This window comes from Plecotus auritus (genome assembly GCF_963455305.1).
Source record: "Plecotus auritus genome assembly, chromosome: 1".
Taxonomy (NCBI): Eukaryota; Metazoa; Chordata; class Mammalia; order Chiroptera; family Vespertilionidae; genus Plecotus; species Plecotus auritus.
The window spans coordinates 14,617,196-14,637,283 of record NC_137770.1 but is presented as its reverse complement, the minus strand read 5'-3'; the positions used below and the strand labels follow the sequence as shown (position 1 = coordinate 14,637,283).

General features: G+C 47.9%; 1 protein-coding gene across 8 annotated transcripts in view; it reads right to left on the bottom strand.

The window, feature by feature from the left end:
* FOXN3 (forkhead box N3) overlaps positions 1 to 20,088 on the bottom strand; it is a 368,404-nt gene that overhangs the window by 104,332 nt on the left and 243,984 nt on the right. For all 8 annotated transcript variants that reach the window (XM_080687002.1, XM_080687000.1, XM_080686997.1 and 5 more), the window contains one exon: positions 8,770 to 8,834. In XM_080687002.1, coding sequence (XP_080543128.1) covers positions 8,770 to 8,834 — 65 coding nt within the window. The remainder of the gene's footprint in view (positions 1 to 8,769; positions 8,835 to 20,088) is intronic.

The following is a 20,088-nucleotide window of genomic DNA, read 5'->3' as shown; positions in this document are numbered from 1 at the left end:
TCGTCAAGGGAACCAAACAAGAACACAAACTTGACCTCTTGCCATTTACAGGTGGAGCCTTTCAAGTTCACTTCTGAAACTGTAAGGTGAACAGCTCGATCAGAGTATATTCTAACAAATTCTTCTTCATCATAACCTCTTGGCGATCGTATAAAAGTACTTCTAGACTTCCATGTAAGCACGGCTAACCAGGACTCCAAGCGGAATGGTTTTCCAGTTGTAACTGAAGATGGTGCACTTTGAAAAAAGCAGGCCCTACAGTACATATCCAGGTTGCATAATCTTTACATTATAATCTAACTTAAACAACTTCACAGACAATGACACATTTTACATGCTCAAGAATTAAACTATAAGGAACTATTCCTGTTGATGAATGATAATTGGTATAAAATATCTATATCTATGTCTACCTAATAGTATAAAATTCAGATAGACTCAAATAAAATATCCGTTCTGTTAACGGGTGGTTCCTCTCTCGGTATTAATCTCTGAATGATGAATTTCAGGATTTCCCTTTTTCTTTATCTAGTCTCTAATGCACCTTACAGTTAGCTGTTTACAAAAGTCTGAGTGGAGACAAAAAGGGAAATGAAGCACCTTAAATACTTGAATGAAAGAAGACAACGTAACATCCATTCCCATCTTTCTGTCTTGTCATTTCATTACAAAGTGCTTTTAAGCAATATCACAGGATTCTCCTCAAAACACTGCAGAACATCTGAACATCTAAAGTGGGAAACTGTTTAGAACCATTTATGCCCTTTTGAACCAACCATCAGTCCAGGTTTTCAACCTCAAGCAGGAAAACTGCTTCAGGCCTTATTTTTCCCATCTACAAAATGGGAGTAGTAATACCTAATGCACAAGGCTCATAAAAGAACAATGTAAAGAACATACACAGCCAGACACACTGGGTCACATTCTGTATGATTCCTCTTACATGAAATGTCCAGAGTGGGCAGTTCCAGAGACAGACTGAAGGCCCTGGTTCCACTTTGATCATCAGAGTTTGGTGATGGCTTTTCAGGGGCCCCACCCCCTGGCTTCTCTGCACAGCAGGGGTTCCTGCCCTTCCCACCTGAAAGTCTGTGCCCTCCATTCAGTGATCGCATTTCTGACTAAGCAGTTTCTTTGTTGTTCTGACTAAGCTCTTTCTATCATAAATCTGGGTCTTCAATGTGGATCTTTTCCCTCTTTTCATTCTATATCCCCCCGAGAGCCTCATCCATGCACATAATTTCAATGGTCATTTCTGGATTCACACCTTCCAAAGCTCCCTCCCCCTCCCTGACTTCCCTCTCCTGAACTCAGGCCTCGGTGTCCACCTCCTACTGAACATCACCCTGGATAGCAGGGGTCAGGTCACCCATACCTGCCCGGCAGGTGCCCGGGGGGTTTAGGGCAGGGAGGACTTCTTGGACCATCCAGTATGGAGTCCTGCCAGCCACGACAGTTATGTCAAGTGCTGTGTCAAGCCCGAGGTGATGGGGTGTAACGGGAAAGCCCTTAGAAGGAGCCTGGGACCCCCAAAACCACAAGTGTGGACACTGGGATAAGGACTCCACCTGGACATGAATCTGAGTGGGACCTCCACCCCTGGGGCTGTAAGAACTCGGAGCTCTGACCACCCAACGCTCGAGCTGGGCTGTACCTCAGGTCATGCTCAGAGCCCTGCAGACTTCCTCTCCACCTGACACCTGCCGCCACTGCAGGAGCCTGGCTTGAGACCGGAGCCCGTGTCTCCACCTACAGACACGGCCAGTGACGAGGACTTCACACCAGACACTTGCTCTGCTTGCTCCTATTGCATAAGCTGCCCTCTCTGTGCACCTGCATGGGACTCGATGGCTTATTGGGAAGTCTCCCCTAATAAAGCTGGCATTGTGGAAAGACTCAGGTGAATGACTCCTTTCGGGGATGCTCCCTTGCTCAGGACACTGGCCCAGAGGAAGCTCTCAGAGCCATGTCCCCAGTGGAACCGGCAACTCTGACTTCCCACCTCTGTTCACAGACTGCCATTGTCTCAGGGGCAACGCTGGCTTTTCATGGAAACGGTTGGTAGAGGTAGGAGGTGGAAGGGAGGGAGGGAGAGAGGGAGAGACCAACTGAAATTAAAGAAAACATGGGCTACTGGCTGGCCCACGCCAGGCTGCAGACACAGGCAGCCGGGTACCTGCAGATTGGGCAGAACTGCATTCCCAAGGGACAGCAAAGGTCAGAACTGACCAGCAGCTTCTTTTAAAATTGCATTTCCTTATATTTTTTAAACAAACGTAAAAACACGCTCTCGGTGACCGCCTAGAGCTTGGGTGATTAGAAGAGCTGAGCAGCACCCCTTTAGATGCACCTGATGGCAGACAACAGCAGCCAGCTGACTTCATCATTGTAGTTACATAAATATATGTACCAATGACTCAGTGCAGAACAATAGGACCAAGATGCCAAGAGAAAGGGCCCCTCCTAAACTCCAAAGGGCTTCTAGGCCGAGGAGGACAGAAGGCAATTAGGACGGGAAAATGTAGAGAGGGTTCTTTTCCCTTTTCTATTATTAGTTTGTTTGTTTTTTTGTTTTGTTTTGTTTTTTTTTTTGAAACTGGTGTGCCCGAGGGCAAGAATCCGGAGACTTATGCATTAGGTAGGTGCCCTCATTTTCAACATGCACAAAAGAGTCAGCTTGTGGAGCAGATTATACAAAAGAAGCCAAAGAGCCCGGGGCTGCGACCAAATGTGAAGGAAGAAGAAATAGGGGGGGGGGGGGGTAGCCTGACAGAAGCTGGGATCCATGGGTCCTCAGGGAGAAAAGTGCCTGCGACCAGAGACCCGAGACCTTGGCAGACCCCGAGGTCCGCAGCGCCATCCTGATTCAACTGGAAAAGACACGCGGTGGAGCAGGGAGAGAGAATGGCAACGGTGTAAAGAGGAGTTTGGCAGAACCCTTCCTCTGAGAGGTTTTGGAATTTCCACTTTGAATCTACTGGCCAGAATTCATGACCAGAAACCTTAGGCAAGAAACAGCGTCAAAGCTGCTAAAACCTTCACTCTTACCAAGCATTTTGGAGGTGGGCTGCATGGATGTTTCTGCACTCACATTCCCCTTTAACCTCCACAAGGATTCTGGGAGACGCGTCTCAAAGCCCCATTTTACAGATGATCAAACCTGAGGCCCCAGGTCAGACAGCTGGCGCCCAGAGATTGAGGCATTCCAACCCAGGTCGACGCGGCTGGAAAATCTCTGCTCTTCTGCCCGCTATCCATACATACACTTTGACCTCTCAAAGAAGCAGTCCTATTTATAAGAAATCTGAGATAAAGAGAGGCACAAACGGTTTTTCAGATCTATGTTTAAATCCCACAGGATTTGGGGCAAATCCAGACTTCCGGCCCGCCAACTGGACCAGAAGGGAAGTTTTTGCCGGACACAGGGAGACCATGGCCAGGACTTAGCCCTGTTTTATTCTCCCAAGGTTCACAGTTTTGGCAAATGTTACAATAACTAACTCTGGTTGGGAATTTGGCATGTTCTGAATGGTTTACTAATACGATTGTACCAAATCCTCACAAAACCCTTAAGACAGACAAGCGTTGTTATTATTATTATTATCCCCACGGAGAGGCTAAGCCGGTTGCCCAAGAAGCCAAGGCAGGGTTCGCTTCCAAGTTGCCCACATTGATAATTCACTGCCCACCCCACCCCCCCCGAAGACACAGGAGACCTGAGAAGCGCCCTGTGGGAAGATGGGGGCCTCCGGCCAGCCTGCCACCCCCTCCTCCCTTTCCTCGGCTGCATTGCAGACACAGCTGCTGGAGGGAGCACTCTTTCTCCTCTGCGCTAGCACTAAGCCTCAAAATCCATTTTGACCTACTTTTAGGGAAGTTGCTGGAATGGGACAGAGCGGGTACTCCGCAGAAAACCTCTGCCAGCCTGCCATCCCTGAGGTCCACCCCTCAATGCCCAGGTCAGACAGTGAAGACTCGGGATGTCACTCGGCTCGACCAAGGTCACAATGTTTGCCACGTGGCAATGTTGGAACCAGAACCGCGGTCCCTTCCTGGACTTGTAACCAGTGCACTCTCTCCACTCCAAGGTGTTCCTGCTTTACTAGCACTTGCTCTGGAGACTTTCACGGCACGGAATACAGCCGAAGTGAGGCACGGCATACATGTCAGCAGTAAAGAGGCCTGGCATAGCGATGGCAGAGAGTAAGGGCTGTGCCGAGTGGCAGCACACAACCGATCTCCCAAGACAGTTAGTACATAAAACTACCTAGAACTTGGGAAACGGGCATTCCCCAGAGCAAGTCCTCTCGGTCATCATCACCCTGTGCACGGTTCCCTAGCAGCAGCACTCGGTGTATTCTCGGGACAACGTTCATCTCACAGCGGAAGAACGTGTCTCCTTCCTGCTGGCGGGCCGCAGCAGCGCCGCCCTGCTCTGGGCGCCGGGCACGCCTCGAAGGTCCCCTTTCCGTCTCATTAGCTCATCCAGTGGGTTGTCAGAAACAAATGGAAATAAAATCTGTGATGTGTGTGATGGAATTTAATTCCACTACTGGATCCTATAGAAATGGATTTAATAACAATGAGGGGGCCAATCCTGGGGTGACAGGGAAAAGGAAGTGGAGGGAAAGCCAGGAAGGCCAGCAGGGTGTTAGTGACTGCGCCGTGGCTGTTTCAGCCCCTTTCTGTGAAGGGCTGAGGCATGTGGTCTGACCCCAGGACGGGCTGTAAGTGGTGCAGCCCTGGAACTCCAGCCTCATCCAGTGCCTGACACAGAGATGGGCAGTAAAGAAGTGCTTGTGGGTGGGGTAGTGTGGGCGAGCCGGGAACACCTGCTCAGGGGAAGAGCTGCAAATAAGACAGGTGGGTCCAAGCGGTCAGCTGGCACAGAGCTGCAAGGGCAGCAGCTTGTCTTGGAACAAAACTCCATAGGGGGCTGAGGCTGACAGGGCCTGTGAAGGCCGGCAGGAAAGAAGGGGACGATCAGACCGGGTAGCGTGTAGCCACTTCCAGCAGAAGCACGAATCGAACACGGACAGCAATGTCATCTGAAACCTCCAGGGACCAGATGAAGGGTCAGACCAGGGGTGAGAAATGTCTTTAATGAGGAATCACTGATCATTAAAATAATTAACCTGAGGGTGATGTTTAAAGTCACCTAATTTTAAGTTTGATGGGTGATGAATTATAGGGAGGGGGAGGAGCTAGGGAGTTTGGAAAAAAAATAAAACACGTTACTTTTTTAACGAGAAAGCTAAGAAACAGCATTAATTAATAAAATTAATAAACATGTATTTCAACCACCCAGAAACCAAAATCGAGACACATGGAGACACGCAGAGGGGACCTCTGTCAGCTGGCCACCCTGCGGGGCTCGGATGAGCCACACTCTTCTCTGGTGAGCCCCGTCCTGGGTCCGCCTGAAACAATGGGTGTCCCCTCTGGCACTCGGCTCGTCTCCATTGTACAAGAACTGAAGTGCTTGCTCTCCAGTGGAGGGGAACTGCTCACATTTACAATTGTCTCTAGCAGCCTAAATGGCATTTAAAATAAGTGCTGTGAATTGATGAAATGACCAATTATGTTAACTACCCATGCCTGGTGTAATCCAAACCAAATCTTACCCCATTATCCTCAAAACTGCGAGGTGACTCAGCAGGCCCTCCTGCCAGCGATTCTGCAAGAACCAAAACACACAGGCCGCCCTCGAGTAGGACCTCGAGTACTTCAGTTAATTCTTGCAATTGGTTCTTACGCTGGAAAAAAAATAACCGTACTACGTTTCTCCTCAACGGCGTATACACCACACAACTGCCAGACAACACTGCCACCATTATGCACTCTGTCCCACTCATTCCATTATTCCCTCTTCTCTGTATCCCATTATTCTCTTTAAACATCTCTCGGTGCATGCGACGTCATCATTCCAAAGTGCCCGAGTCCCTCGTTATCCGTACCTGCCCCGTGACATCCCCAAGGCGACACTCTCATGTGCGCGTACTCTTGCTGTGGCCCCTTCTTGCAATGCCGTTTTCCATTTCCAAGGCCCCATCCACCCATTTTTTAAGACTTCACTCAAGTGTCAACTCTCCCAAGAAGTGAGAGCCCCTCTGCTCCATCCCCCTGACAAAAGCAAACGGGTCCTCTATACTATACACTACACGTGACTTGTCTGCTTCCTTAGTAGCCTCAGCCCCAGGGCCACTCCGCCCAGCAGGGCCTCCCCGGGGAGCTGGTTCAGCCAGCTCTGCTCCAATGGGGCCCCACAGCCAGGCTGGGCTTCTGCTGGCTGGTCCCTGGGCCTGTGTCACCGGATAGAAGCTTCATCTTCTACCTCACTTCCCCAAACTGGGCTCTTTAGGGGAGCCCTGCTCACCTGCAACCCCCTCCCTGTGGCTGGAACCTGTTAACAGAGTTCTTGCCTATAGTCTGATGTCTAGAAAAATGTCCTCCTGCTTGTTCCAGGGAAAAAGAAGGTAGGTGCGCATATTTTTAAAATGTAAAGTACAAAGATGAGAAAGCAAGCGTAAGTCAGGGCGTTTTCGTCTACCTGAGTCTAACCAGGGGTGGGCAAACTTTTTGACTCGAGGGCCACAATGGGTTCTTAATCTGGACCGGAGGGCCGGAACAAAAGCATGGATGGAGTGTTTGTGGGAACTAATATAAATTCAAAGGAGCGGAGGGGAGAGCAAGAGAACCCTCCGCTCTTTCGGCTCCGTGGGCCGGATAGAACAGCCGAACGGGCCGGATCCGGCCCGCGGGCCGTAGTTTGCCCACGGCTGGAACCTGACCTTTCCGCTGGTAGGACAGGGCAACCCCCTTCTTCATACGCCGTTACCTTTTTGCAAAACTTTTGCTTGTGGGCTTCAGCGAGTTCTTGATGAGCCAGTACCACCCACCAAAGAAACAGAAATATTAATTAGGCTAGTTCAAAAAACCTTGTCACAATAAGTGTCTGGAGAACTCTATAGACAGATCTAGCAAATGAAGAAATAGCACAGAAAAACAAAGTTGACAAATCCCGGCCCACACTCCCAAAGTCTCTCCAAGATCCTTCTGATTTTCACATGTACAAAGAAATAAATGGGCTGCACCGAGTTGGATGTTGCCTCAATGAGCATCTGACATATGTCATAATTTCATTCTCAATGCCTCGAGTAATTAGGAGGATTGTTAACCCTATCAGGACGAGAAAAAAGGTCTCCCAGCCATGAGACAGACTCTCACAGCCAAACCACTCAACTTCAGAAAACTTACCAATGTTTCCTCTCAGGCTTTTGCCTGCAACAACCCAAAAGTAAGGTGCTTAGAGCAAATCTTACCTAATGTGAAACTCAATGAATAAAAGTCCTGTAAGAGAATGCTCTAAGCAAATAAAATCCCTTTTCTGAAAATAACTCAAACACCAGTGATATTCACTGCTATAGATCTAGAGGGAAAGTGAGGATACACAGCTCTTTGAAATTCCCTGGAAGAAAGCCAAAGGCTCATCAAGGTTTATTTCCATATATATCTTCTAAAGGGGGGATAGAGTACATCTTTTAAAAATTGTGTATTAATTTCTAAAAGCGGAGGGAGTTCCCTTTTTTTCTTAAATAATTAGGATGGCTATGGTGGTCATTAAAATTAGCATTACTCAAACCTGCCTGCTTAAATTTCACCCTGTATCAAGCAAAAATGCAAAGACATTCTTAGGTTCCCAATTTCACAGGCTATTAGAACGACAATATGCAATTGCATGGCCTCTAACACAATGACAAACATGTGACATCATTCAAAACTGTTTTGAGCTACTCCAGAAACCTGAAGACAAACGTCACTTTTCTTAGCCACATTTATATTCATCCACATGTCCAGCCCTCAGTGTGTACGTTTAAGGAAAAGAGGCTTAAACTAACCAAACAGGTCTAAACCAACCAAAATACACTGGAATGCCTCACCTTAAGCCCAGTACAGTTCTAAACCTCTTGGTCCAACCAAATCCACCTGATTTTGGCCCATTGTACCACTCTTACTTCTGGCCAGTCATTGGCCAGCCAATTCCAGCTGATCTATCGAGCAGATATCCAAAACAGCAATCACCCAAAAGTACTTTCGAAAAGTATTTAGCATGCATCTTATTGCTATTTTAAACCATTTATTCTTCTTTAACTTTGGCCATTTCCAAAGAAATTGAATTGCAAAAGTAGAGATGAAAGACAGTTTGAATTCCTCGAGCACACTGCATAGGAACTTGGGCACAGCAGCTGACATGGGCTGGACCGCAGGAAGGATGTCCCCCTGCAAATGATGCTTACAGGAACAAGGGAGAGGTGTCTGAACTCTGAGCCTCAGAACTAACCACAGTCACCCATCCAGGCACATGTGGATGTTAGGGGTCAGCCAGGAATACGTGGCCCTCCATGGTGAACAAACTGCCAACAGACACCCAAAACATCTGGAACATTGAAAATACACAACAGGGTTTGTTTTGACTAGCCTGGTTGGTGCTATTGTCACATCCTAACTGCCGCGGGATTCCAAGTTCACCAAAGCAAGCCAAACACGTCTAGAACCGGACCAGTAACAACAGACCAAAAGGAGCAGTCCTGGTTTCAGACTAGCAATTCACAGCAACCAGAAGATGTGAGTAGGAAGAAATGACAGACCCGACCCACAGCAGTCACACTTCTCCAGTGCCCATTCCTCAGCAGGACAGAGCTCTGCTGGTTGTCACCAGAAGAGATGGTGGGGAAGGGGGAGGGGGAACGGCTGCTTGCAGAGACCTACCTTGTAGAAGGGCTCCATTTCTCTTGAAGAAGGTACTGCCCGGCCAAATGGGTGGACCTGATGTGCTGAAACAGAAGAGAAAGCAGCGTAAGGATGGGCTCGTTTACACTCACTCACTATACTTTGAGCAGCCCGTGCTCTGAACACGTCACTCAAATGGCCTCAAAATGCATTCCCAATTATGTATTACTAGACGCCTGGTGCACGAATTCGTGCACGGGTGGGGTCCCTTGGCCTGGCTGGCGATTGAGGCCTATTCGGGGGGGCCGGCTGCCCAGGGGGAGGGAACCCAGGAGGTTGGCCAGCTGCCCTCCTGATCAGGGCCTATGGGGGGAAGGACTGTGGAAGGTTGGCTGAGTGGGAGGGGAGGAAGGGGCTGTGGGAGGTTGGTAGGCTGGGGGAGAGGCTGCGGGAGGTTGGCTGGGGAGTGCACTGACCACCAGGGGGCAGCTCCTGCGTTGAGTGTCTGCCCTCTGGTGGTCAGTGCACATCATAGCGACTGGTCGTTCCAGTCATTCGGTGTTAATGGTTGCTTAGGCTTTTATATAAATAAATTTATAACCTCTGAAAATGCAACTTTAAAAACCATTACTTTTGTTTTATGATGAATGGGCTTCATCTTTCACAGTGCAGAAATAATCCATGTGGAATTGGGGTTACCATCTGGACCCTGCTCCCTTCTGGGCATTGGAATTATTTGCAGATAAAACAAAATGGCAAATTCACACAGTTCAATGCCATAGCTTATAACCTTTGCTAACTTGTTCTTGGTTTTATGATTTTATGTGGCAAAGAACTTCTATCCCTGCCTGAGACCAGGTGGGTTTTTCCAACACTTCCTGGTGCCACCTGCCTATTTATAAATGCAAACCTGCCTCTCCTGGCTTTCCCACCATCAAATCCTTAATATACAGACATGACCTTGATCGACTCTCTCCCTCCCCTACCTTCTTGTTTCGCATCCTGTTTTCAATTTCTTGGCTTAAAATGTTGCACTCCATCCCCTATAATACATTTTTCAAATGTCACCACCCACAGTCTGGTAACAAGAGAGGCAAGAAAATAAGGAAGATCAATATATCACAAAGACACTTTACTGCATTTATAGACAAGCATTTTCACTGTTTTAAAATATCCAGTGAAAAACTTTATAACCGAGCCTGCCTGAGTGAAATATCCTTGGAGTGGAAAGCAGGTTATTCTAAATCAAGCACTGAATGTTAGAAAGCACTTAGTAAAACACACACACACACACACACACACACACACACACACATATTACTACATCCAGCCCAAGAGGCAGCATAAGCTACTAGCACCAAAATAGTCCATGGCAAACGATACTGGTTTACGCATCATCAATCACATTTCAACACTGAAAAAATAAAAAAGTTGGTCTGAATAACACATGTGTAAATTGGGCAGATGGACACACGCAGGGAGAATAAGAAATCTGAAGGGCTATCCGATTGATGACTGCTTCACTGACATCCAGGGTCCCTAGTAACGTAACACTGTTAACAAAAGGAGAAATGCCAGGGACACGTGCTGCTGATGGACACATCATTGCCAGAGGTACAAATAGCATCGCGGGTCCACGGACACGTTCCATGATTGGGAAGTAGAAGGAAGAAAAGAGCAACAGAGCAAAAACACTATTCAACAGCAGATGATATCAAGTGTGCCAGAAAACACACTGTGACCCGCGATGTACATGAACCTTTTTGTTCTACTGTGTTTCGGATCCACTGTACTCAGACTGAGCAGGAATAACCCATATCCGCAATGGCTTTTCCCGCAACCCTGATCCCCCCAGCTCTGGCTATGGTGGCCTCTGGGTGGCCAGGAGTTGCCCAGGGCAACAGCAGATCTGGCTGGGGTCGCAGGGCTGTGGGATGATGGCAGCAAGCTGATTTCTCTTCTGTCTCATTCCTGGCCTATTCCATTCTGAGGCTTTGCAGCTCAAAGTTGAATGAAGAATAATATGCACTAAAAGGCTTAAGATTATCTTTTAACAACCCCAGCCAGCTCCTAGGATTTCACAAGAAAGCAGGAAGCAGCAAACTGACTGTTGCCAATACTCAATCACCTGATTTCTAAAGATATTTAAAAACTGAGGACTTCATTATAGAGGAGTTGGTGCTTCAAGAGAATTCAATAATTGAGTATTACTGCAGGAGCCTGAAATATCTAGCTTACTGCCATCCAAATCTCCTCTTTATCCTGACCTGGATTTGGCTGAGAACTGAGTAGATGCCAGTGATGGGGTAAATGGGGAAGCGAGGGCGGGTAAATCCAGTGGTTTAGATAAGGAAAACTCTCTATACCATAGAAATCTACTTAAAGGTTTCTACAACATCCTTTTAACGTAGCTAAGTCTCCGATCACTATTCCTGCTGCCCTGCTGTGTGGTCAGTGTAATCTATAGCCGAGTAATGGAGAGAGATTTGACTGGCCATCCACCTGCTCTGGCCTGGCCCCCATGTGACTGATGAATTCACCTGTGGTCTTTCTAGCTCAAGGTAAACTGGTTCACGTCACTCTCAATACAAAGCTTTGGAGCTCACTGGCCCCATATTCTACATTCTTTTTTTTTTTTTTTTTTTTTGACGGTCCCTCAAAACGACATCTTCTAACTATTAGCAGATTCAAGGATGTATTAACTGCTTACTGAGAACTGTGCTGGGTGTTAAGAAGGATGCAGGAAGTGAAGGAGGAGGATTTAAAGGCACCGTTTATGGCCTCCAGGAGTTTTACTGACATACTTACCTAGCTCCAACCTCCTAGGATTCGAAGGGACAGGAAATGCCCAAAGAAAGGTCAATGGTTACAGTCCTTGTGGCTGCAGGTTGGAGAGGCTGCAGGTTGGAGAGGCTGCAAGCTGATTTTTTCCCCTGATGTGGAGCTGTTTCTGGTTCACTGGACTTTAAAGTTCCAAGTGAGCTTAACAACATGATATGAAATTACTTAAAAGTGTGTGTCAACCCCAGTAATTCAGAGAAGGCGCTGTTGGTCAAGGTCTTTGTGGGAGAACCTGAGTCACCCTGGAAACCACCCATTCATGTGGCAAACCAAGAGGGGGGGGGGCTCTCCACTCAGTACTAGGTGCTGGTGACTTGTATATGGTCCCTGCCATGACTTCTCTAGGGCCTCTTCAATCTACCAAAGTGGGTTTTCATTACCATACAATGGTGCTCATGTTGCTTGAAGCTAGGACAGCAAATTACTGTTTACAGAGTAAGCCACCAACACTTTTCCAGGGAACCCTCCAATCCTGTGGGAGGGTAGGCAGGCAGGACTCACCTTCTTCCTTCTATAGACAAGAAGACAGAGGGCCTGAGAAGGGAAGAGAATCACCCAAGTCATCTAGTGAGCAGCCCAAGACCAGACCAGGGCCTGCGGGGCCAGCCCACTGTCCCGACACAAACACATCAACGGGCCGGCTTCATTCCTCACCTCCTGGCTTTCCTTTCCAACCTCCCCACACTGAACTCCTGGCTATCCCTCTGCACAGAAGGCTGTGTATGGAATTTCACTGAGACTCTCTCTAAGGTTGCCCAGCCAGTGTGGCTGAGTGGTTGAGCATCGATCCATGAACCAGGAGGTCAGGGTGCGATTCCCAGTCAGGGCACATGCCCGGGTTGTGGGCTCAATCCCCAGTAGGGGGCATGCAAGAGGCAGTGGATCAATGATTCTCTACCATCATTGAATCATTGATGTTCCTTCCTGCCCCCCGCCCTTCCTCTCTGAAATCAATAAAAACATTAAAAAAAAATCTCTCCGAGGCAAAATCCCACACTAGAAAAAGCAATCAGGCTAACCATATGTGAAATGCGGCACTGGGCTCCTATTAGCAGAAACAATACAACGCGGGGCCACAAATGTCTCATTTCAATGAGGTGCTAACGAAATTCCATGACCTTCAGCAACTATAAGCCAAACCTGCTTTGTGACAAAGGAAGCCAACCAACAGGACCAGAGGGCCTCGGCTGCCAGGAAGGCATTTGTGAACTGGCATTTGAGAACATTGATCCAGCGGATCATTAAGACCAGAGCTGAGCCTGCAAATCCCAAGAGCCGAGCGGTCTCATCCTGGACAGCACACCCAGCGAATGCCACAGACTCACAGTCCACCATCGCTCCCTGGGCCACACACTCTCGGCTGCATGGCTTTGAACTCCCAACGGGACACCGCGACTTAACAGGTCGCGGACCCCTAAGGTGGCTCTTGGCATCATGATGTGATCCGTCACGTGTTTTCTCTACATCCGTGAGCTTTCTCACCATTGAGAGAATCGGCTGGACTGTAACCAAGACCCTGGGAGGCTCTGGCACAACCCACACCTGTACACTCACCAGCCTGGAGTTTCTCTAAGTCTAAGGAAAAGCAAATTAAGGCCCTTTGGCTCAGTGGCTAGAGCATCGGCCTGCAGACTAAAGGGTCCTGGGTTCGATTCCGGTCAAGGGCACATGCGTGGGTTGCAGGCTCAGTCCCCAGGAGGGGACATGCAGGAGGCAGCCAGCCAACAATTCTTTCATCATTGATGTTTCTATCTCTTTCTCCCTCTTCCTTCCTCTCTGAAATCAATAAAAAAATATTTTTTTGAAAAAAAGCAAATTAAGGAAAGCACTTTTTTTCTAAGCTGGCAAATGTGAATAGGTATATCTAAAAGACAGAACAGGATACAACATGGATGAACCTCAAGGACACTGCGCTAAGTAAAATAAGCCAGGCACAAAAGGCCAAATCCGACATATATGATTCTACTTCCAGGAGGTCCCTGGAGGAGTCAGGTTCACAGAGATAGACAGTAAAATGGTGGTTTCCAGAGGCCGGAGGGAGGGGGAAGTCATTGTTTAATGGGTTCAGCGCTTCAGTTTAGCAAGGAACTGGCTGCACAGCTATGTGCATGTGCTTAACACTACTGATCCATATAAGGGTTAAGCTGGTTAACTGTAAAATGGTTAAGATGCTGTATTTTTCATGGTGCACGTATTTTACCACAACAAAACATTTTTTTTAAATATGGTTTTTTTAATTGATTTCAGAGAGAGGAAGGGAGGGGGGAAAGAGAAACAGAGAGAGAAAAAAACAAACACATAAATGAATACACCCCGTACTGAGGATGGAGTGCCTGGATCAGGAATCAAACTTTGACATCCTGGTTCACAGGTTGCCGCTCAACCACTGAGCCACATCAGCTAGACCCGTGGTCGGCAAACTGCAGCTCGTATACCACATGCGGCTCTTTGGCCCCTTGAGTGTGGCTCTTCCACAAAATACCACAGCCTGGGCGAGTCTATTTTGAAGAAGTGGCGTTAGAAGAAGTTTAAGTTTAAAAAATTTGGCTCTCAAGAAATTTCAATCGTTGTACTGTTGATATTTGGCTCTGTTGACTAATGAGTTTGCCGACCACTGAGCTAGGCTAAACACTTTTTAAAATATAAAATGAGGGAAAGAATTAATATAAGACAGATTCTGGAAAAAGCGAATCAAAGTCTAAAGCGTTGGGGGCACTGAAGGACCGAACTCCGCGCCGTAGTTCTGAACGGCCCCTGCAGTCGGCCCCGCTGCTAGAATGGCCCAAAGCGCACACACTGAAACACAGAGAGCCCACCCCGACGGGGAGAGGGGACACGGCGAGACCAGCCTGCCCTGATCTGCTTCGCACAGAGGCCAGAGCTTGCTCGCTCCGCTTCAGGCAACGGAGCACATTCCTGTCACTTACACTGAAAACTGTGTGAAGGCCAGCCCTTTAGATACTGAGTCGTCTACCACCAGACGGTGTTTCCCCAAAGCAGTTGTAATGAAGGGGGAATTCCTAAGAAAGTATTTGGAACTCTATTGCTTTAATTCTAACTGTGGATTGATCACCAGGAAGTAAGAGAAAAACAAATACGGCCTATGCCACCACACACTGACCCAGCCTCCTGGGGGGCAGGACGCAAGTCCTAGAAGTTTGGAATTGAGGAATTAGCGCAGTCTGACAGACATGTGTGAGATGGTCTCCAGTTTCACAAAATATCACTCACAATTTGAGAAGCATCACAAAAGAGTTCAAAAGCTGAGAGTTCAGAATGCTCAGGGACATTTTGTAAAACTTCTAAAGAATAAACCCCGAGTGTGTGGACAGTGCTGTTGGAGGCAGTCAGGCAGACATGAGCAGAGCAGGGACGATGGGCCAGGTACAGAAGGTCACCAGGATGGAAAGCCGCAAGTGCCCAGCAAAGGACAATCAGTTGTAGGGTGAGACCCTAGCATGTCGCTGGTCCTGAGGTTTGGACCCCTGACCTTTCCTCCCTAGAGATAACATCTAGGCCTCAGTTGTATTTCAGCTCCAGGCCCACAGAAGCCGCAACACCAGCCAAGGCTGCCGTCAGGACCAGCTGCAGGGAACAAGGACCCCGGCCCTGGAGCCGCCAATCAGTCCGTGGAGACCACCACCGGAAAGGACTCACCTGGGAAAGGACTCACCTGGAAGGCTACTGAATAGTCTATTAAGCTCTTCCCCTGGGACCGCCCCTACACTCTCCGCCCTTAGAAGCCTTAGGATGGAGGACCCAGTGGGCTCTCCCTCTGGGACGACGCTTGTACCTGCCCCTTCCCCCTCCTCCCAGGCAGAGAACCATTAGCTTCCTCACTCCCAAGCTCCAAGGCCCTTCCTTTACCTCCACAACTTGTTGCCTACGCCCATTTCTTCTAGGAATTCCTTCTTCTCCTCTGTGACTTACCCAATAAATGTTCTCTTACAGTTTGGGTCTGGACTCTGAATTCTTTCCTGGCTGGAACCCAAGTACCGAGGTTGCTGACCCCAGGTTTGGTCTGACCCACCGGTTAGACACCTGGGGCCATTCCTGCCGCCTGCAACAGCCCTACGGTCCCCTCCCCCGCTCCATGCCCTCCCGCATGGGCTCACGTGCTTGTATTTTCTGGTTACAGAAAGTCTCTGTAACTTCTGACATTATCTCTTTAAAATCCTTTCAAATTTTAGCCTCAAAATAGCCTTCTAGCCTGGTTCTCCCACTCCCACTCCCAATCTCTGTTCTAAACATTCTGCTAGCTCTTCGTCCAGCCTTGACCCCACAGTTAGAGGCATTCCTAGAGCATTAGCCTCTCTTCTTTTCTACTCAATATTCCTTTCCTGGGAGAGTTCGTGGGCTCGTGGAGAACCTAGCTTCTCGAATTTTGTGTCTCTGGCTGACCTTTTCTCCAGACCCTGGGAGGTATCTGGCTGCATCCTGACCTACCACATGGCAGTCACACACCGCCCCCCCGCCCCCCTCAAACTTGGCTGAGAGTTCACAGCACACAGAAGGGGGTTGACATTAATCTACTAAATGATTTTATAAAATAGCTATCTGCGTATCATAAAACAGAATTTTTTCAAACACTAAGGATTAAAAAATATATCTTATAGACATACGTCTCTTAGAATGGAACTAGGCTATAGAGTAACAGTTCTTCACGATCATCATCAGGGATAAAAATGGGAAAAATCTTTAAAAAAGGAAACAAAATTATAAATCTCATCAGTGATGGTAAGAGCTTAGGTAATTTGGATTACTCTCTTCTGTGATTTCTTGATTACTTAGGAATATATAAATAACTAGATAAGTACATGTATATTTTTGATAATATGGAATGCATGTTTGGGTGTGCTGGAAAAATCGTGCTGGAAGCCTCTGCTACAATTTTAGATGCATCCAGCTACATCTTAAGAACAGATGCAAAGGTGTTTATCATTACCTTTGTGCTACAGTTTCTAATTTTACATATGAAAACCAAGGCATCATTCAGCATAAAGTACATTATTTGCATGATATATTTGCATTTGTAAAACACCCACATTTACTTTTACTGCCTAATGGGCCCGATTAAAATGGGCCACTCTATATAAATGGAGCACACGGGTTCCCAACTCAATGGTGCTGATAAGAAAACGGCTCCTTTTAGATGCAAATGAACCTACTAATCACAATTAAAATGGTGGAATGGAGGAAAGCAGAGCAGCTGTTCCAGAAGCCAGGCGTCCAGGGCCAATCTGGTTCTAGGGGAATCTCTGGAGCAGCCTGGGACTTCCCAGAGGACATCTGCCTAGAGGCCAAGGGGATTGGGTGAACTTTTCCAAAATATCATAAAACAATTATGGCTGGGAGAGAGCGGGAGAAAGCCGGAATCTGGGCTGACTGTGCAACTGTGGCCCATCAGCCTCCTCAAGGCCACAGGGCCAGCCTTTGGTCTGGTTCAAAAGACACAATTGGAGCAGAAGGGAGGATTGTGTCTGTAAAGCTCACAGAGGAAAGACACATATATGAGGAGACATTCCCTTAAAACAGTGCCATCGCTATGGAAAACAGTAGGGTGGTTCCTCAAAAAATTACACATAGGGTTACCGTGTGATCCAGTGGTTTCTGTTCTAGGTATACACCCAAAAGAACTGAAATCTGGAACTTAGAGGATAGCCCGGCCCGTGTGGCTCAGTTGGCTGAGCATCATCCAGGAGGTCAAGGTTGGATTCCCAGTCAGGGGACAGGCCCGGGGTTAAGAGCATGATCCCCAGTAGGGGGTGTGCAGGAGGCAGCTGACAGATATTCTATCTCTCCCCCTCTCGCCTTCCTCTCTGAAATCAATTTATTTATATAGATATAGATATAGATATATATTTAAAAATCGAGAGCTTTAGGAGGAAACACCTCTTGAGTGAAAATATCATTTTGCCTTGATCTCAATGCAGGTTTCATAAATCCTTGGGCCATCCCCCATCGGGCCGCCACATGCACACCTGTATCCCAACATGGAACATCGTTTTGCGGCTGCGACAAACCACCACACACCACCTGATACAGACAATGCAAAAACCGTCACCTCTCTCGATTTCGCTGAACTAATAGGACTTCCAGAGAAAAACCTCAGCAATGCAGACAAAGGTTACTACGCAGGACCTATTTATCCTTCAGGCTGGCAGAGATGAGGAGATGCAAACATTTACCCAAGTTTTGACAAGCCTGTTTCCTGGTACTTCCTGTAACCTAAAAACCAGTCAGACAGGAAAAGGACCTATTTGTGGGAAAACTGTGAATTACCTGGGTGATTCATTTCCTCATTCTGAGAGTCAGCCCCATCTCACCCCCCAGCACAAGGACGAGGGAAATAAATGCTGATTCTGAAAAGCTGAAACTTTAGAGCTGGACACCTCTGCCTAAACTTTACATCAAGGGCAGCAAATCCAGGCTCAAGTTGTAACAGCACAGAAGTTGTTCGTTTATTTTTGTTTGTTTTTTTAATCTTCACTAGGTATATGTTTTATTGATTTTAGAGAGAAAGGAAGGGAGAAGGAGGGGGGGGAGAGAGAGAGAGTGAGAGACAGACAACAATGTGAGAGAGAAACGTTGATTGGTTGCTTCCCATACATACCCCGACCGAGATCAAACCCAAAACCTAGGTATGTGCTCTGAATGGAAAGCAAACCTACAACCTTTTTCTTCCTTGGTGTAGGGGATGATGCTCCAACCACACGAGCCTCCCAGCCAAGGCCAAACGTTCATTTTTTTATGAGACGTGTTTCCTATGGTTTACCGGATCCATTTAGGGTTGGTTTTGAAGTGACAAAAAAGCAAATTTTCCATTTCCAAAAAGTAATCACTTATGTCTGCCAAGGCAATAAATATTGTGATTGGCACCAGCACCTACATTATGTCTTTGTCCTGATACTTCTGATTGAGCATGAAGAGCTGGCGCTACCCCCAAAGATGCTCCCTCCACCCCTTCCTCTCCCCACCACTTCGCCCCATCACCTGTACCAAAGGCCACTGCCTGCCTGTGACTTGCTCCTAACCTCAAACTTCCCCGTATGTACCCTGAGCCTGCTCAGGAAAAGCAAGGAGGAAATGGTTGGGAACTCCAAATGTGCAGTAAAATGGTTCACTGTAAAATGGGCCAGGGCCATGAACTGACTCTTGCACACCTAAACCTTACAGCCACTGGAATCTTCTAGAAAACTTACAGAAACAGTCACTCCTCTCCTGGAAGGAAAACGAAGCAAATAATGTTGCTAAACTTCCTGGACAGGATTAAATTCAAAGAGAAACATCATAGCAATCAAGCAACGTTACTTCTGGGCAGTAGTTTTTGACATGCGGTGTGCAAAACTGATTTGGTACTAGACGGAGACTTTTTAGAACACTCTTCCCGGGTATAAACAGTCAGGGTAGATATGTGAGGCTTTTTGTTCTGCTTCGTTCTGTTCTGCACGTCCCTCTTCTTTGAATTTCTAGGGCATAGAAGATTTACCACATAATTGAAGCTTTAAGCCTATCCAGGAAAACCTTAGCTTCCTGAAACCTCGGGGGAACCTGCCTCCTGGTGCCTGGTTATGTTTTATTCCACTCCTGTAAGGGCTCATACCCTCTGGGACAGGGCTGGCCAGCTAAGAGCTCCTAAGGGACACAGTCCCCCTCCTACTCGCCTGCAGAGCCCAGCCCTCAAGGGGGCTTGAGGTCTCCCCAGCCCGTGGCCTCTGCCCTTCCACCCGCCCCGCCCTCCCCAAAGGCAAGGCCCAACCAGCAGCTCCGTGCCATCCAGGGCTGGGACTGCTGTCCAGGCCTCGGCCTTTCCTGGGGAGACCGAGGTTTAGGGCTTTGCTTACAACGCTTGCATTAAACCACGACCATTTCATATCTGACTAGGAACCGCCTTTCCGAGCTCCTCTGTGATCTTTGTTCAAAACGACTCCCTGGCTCCCTGGGGCCTGTGCCATTTCCAAGTTCCTTCGCTCTAAGCAACAGCTCACCTGGCTCCAGCTTCACCCCCGGCCACCCCTAGTCTTGTCTGGCCACCCCAGGTTGTTCATGGGCCTAGACACAGCCCCTTCCCTCTGTCTTCACTTGCTGGGCTGCCCCAGGAGAACCCTCCCTCCCTCTCTTCTCCTCTTTGCAAACTCAAGCGTTTTTTACAAGTCTGCTCTTTCTTCCCACCTCCCTCAGTGCCCAGAGCAGATCCAGCCTTTCCTAGGCTGTGGCCTTTATAGGCATCACTCTGTACTGTGCTGACATGGGACACAGTGATTATGTGGCTCGGCTGTGAGCTCTCAGAGGACCACAGCTTAGTCCTATTGAAGTTCTCAGCAGCTGGCACGGAGCAGGCGGCCAATAAATATCCATGGAAAACAACAACAGTGACCTTATAAAGAGCCATATCAAGATCCTCACTTTGCAGCTAAGAACACCTCATTCTGAAAGGTGACATCACGGGGGTCCTGCACCAGCAGTGTCTCAGGCCCCTCCCACTGCACCAGGAAGTTTATATAACCCACTTCTCAT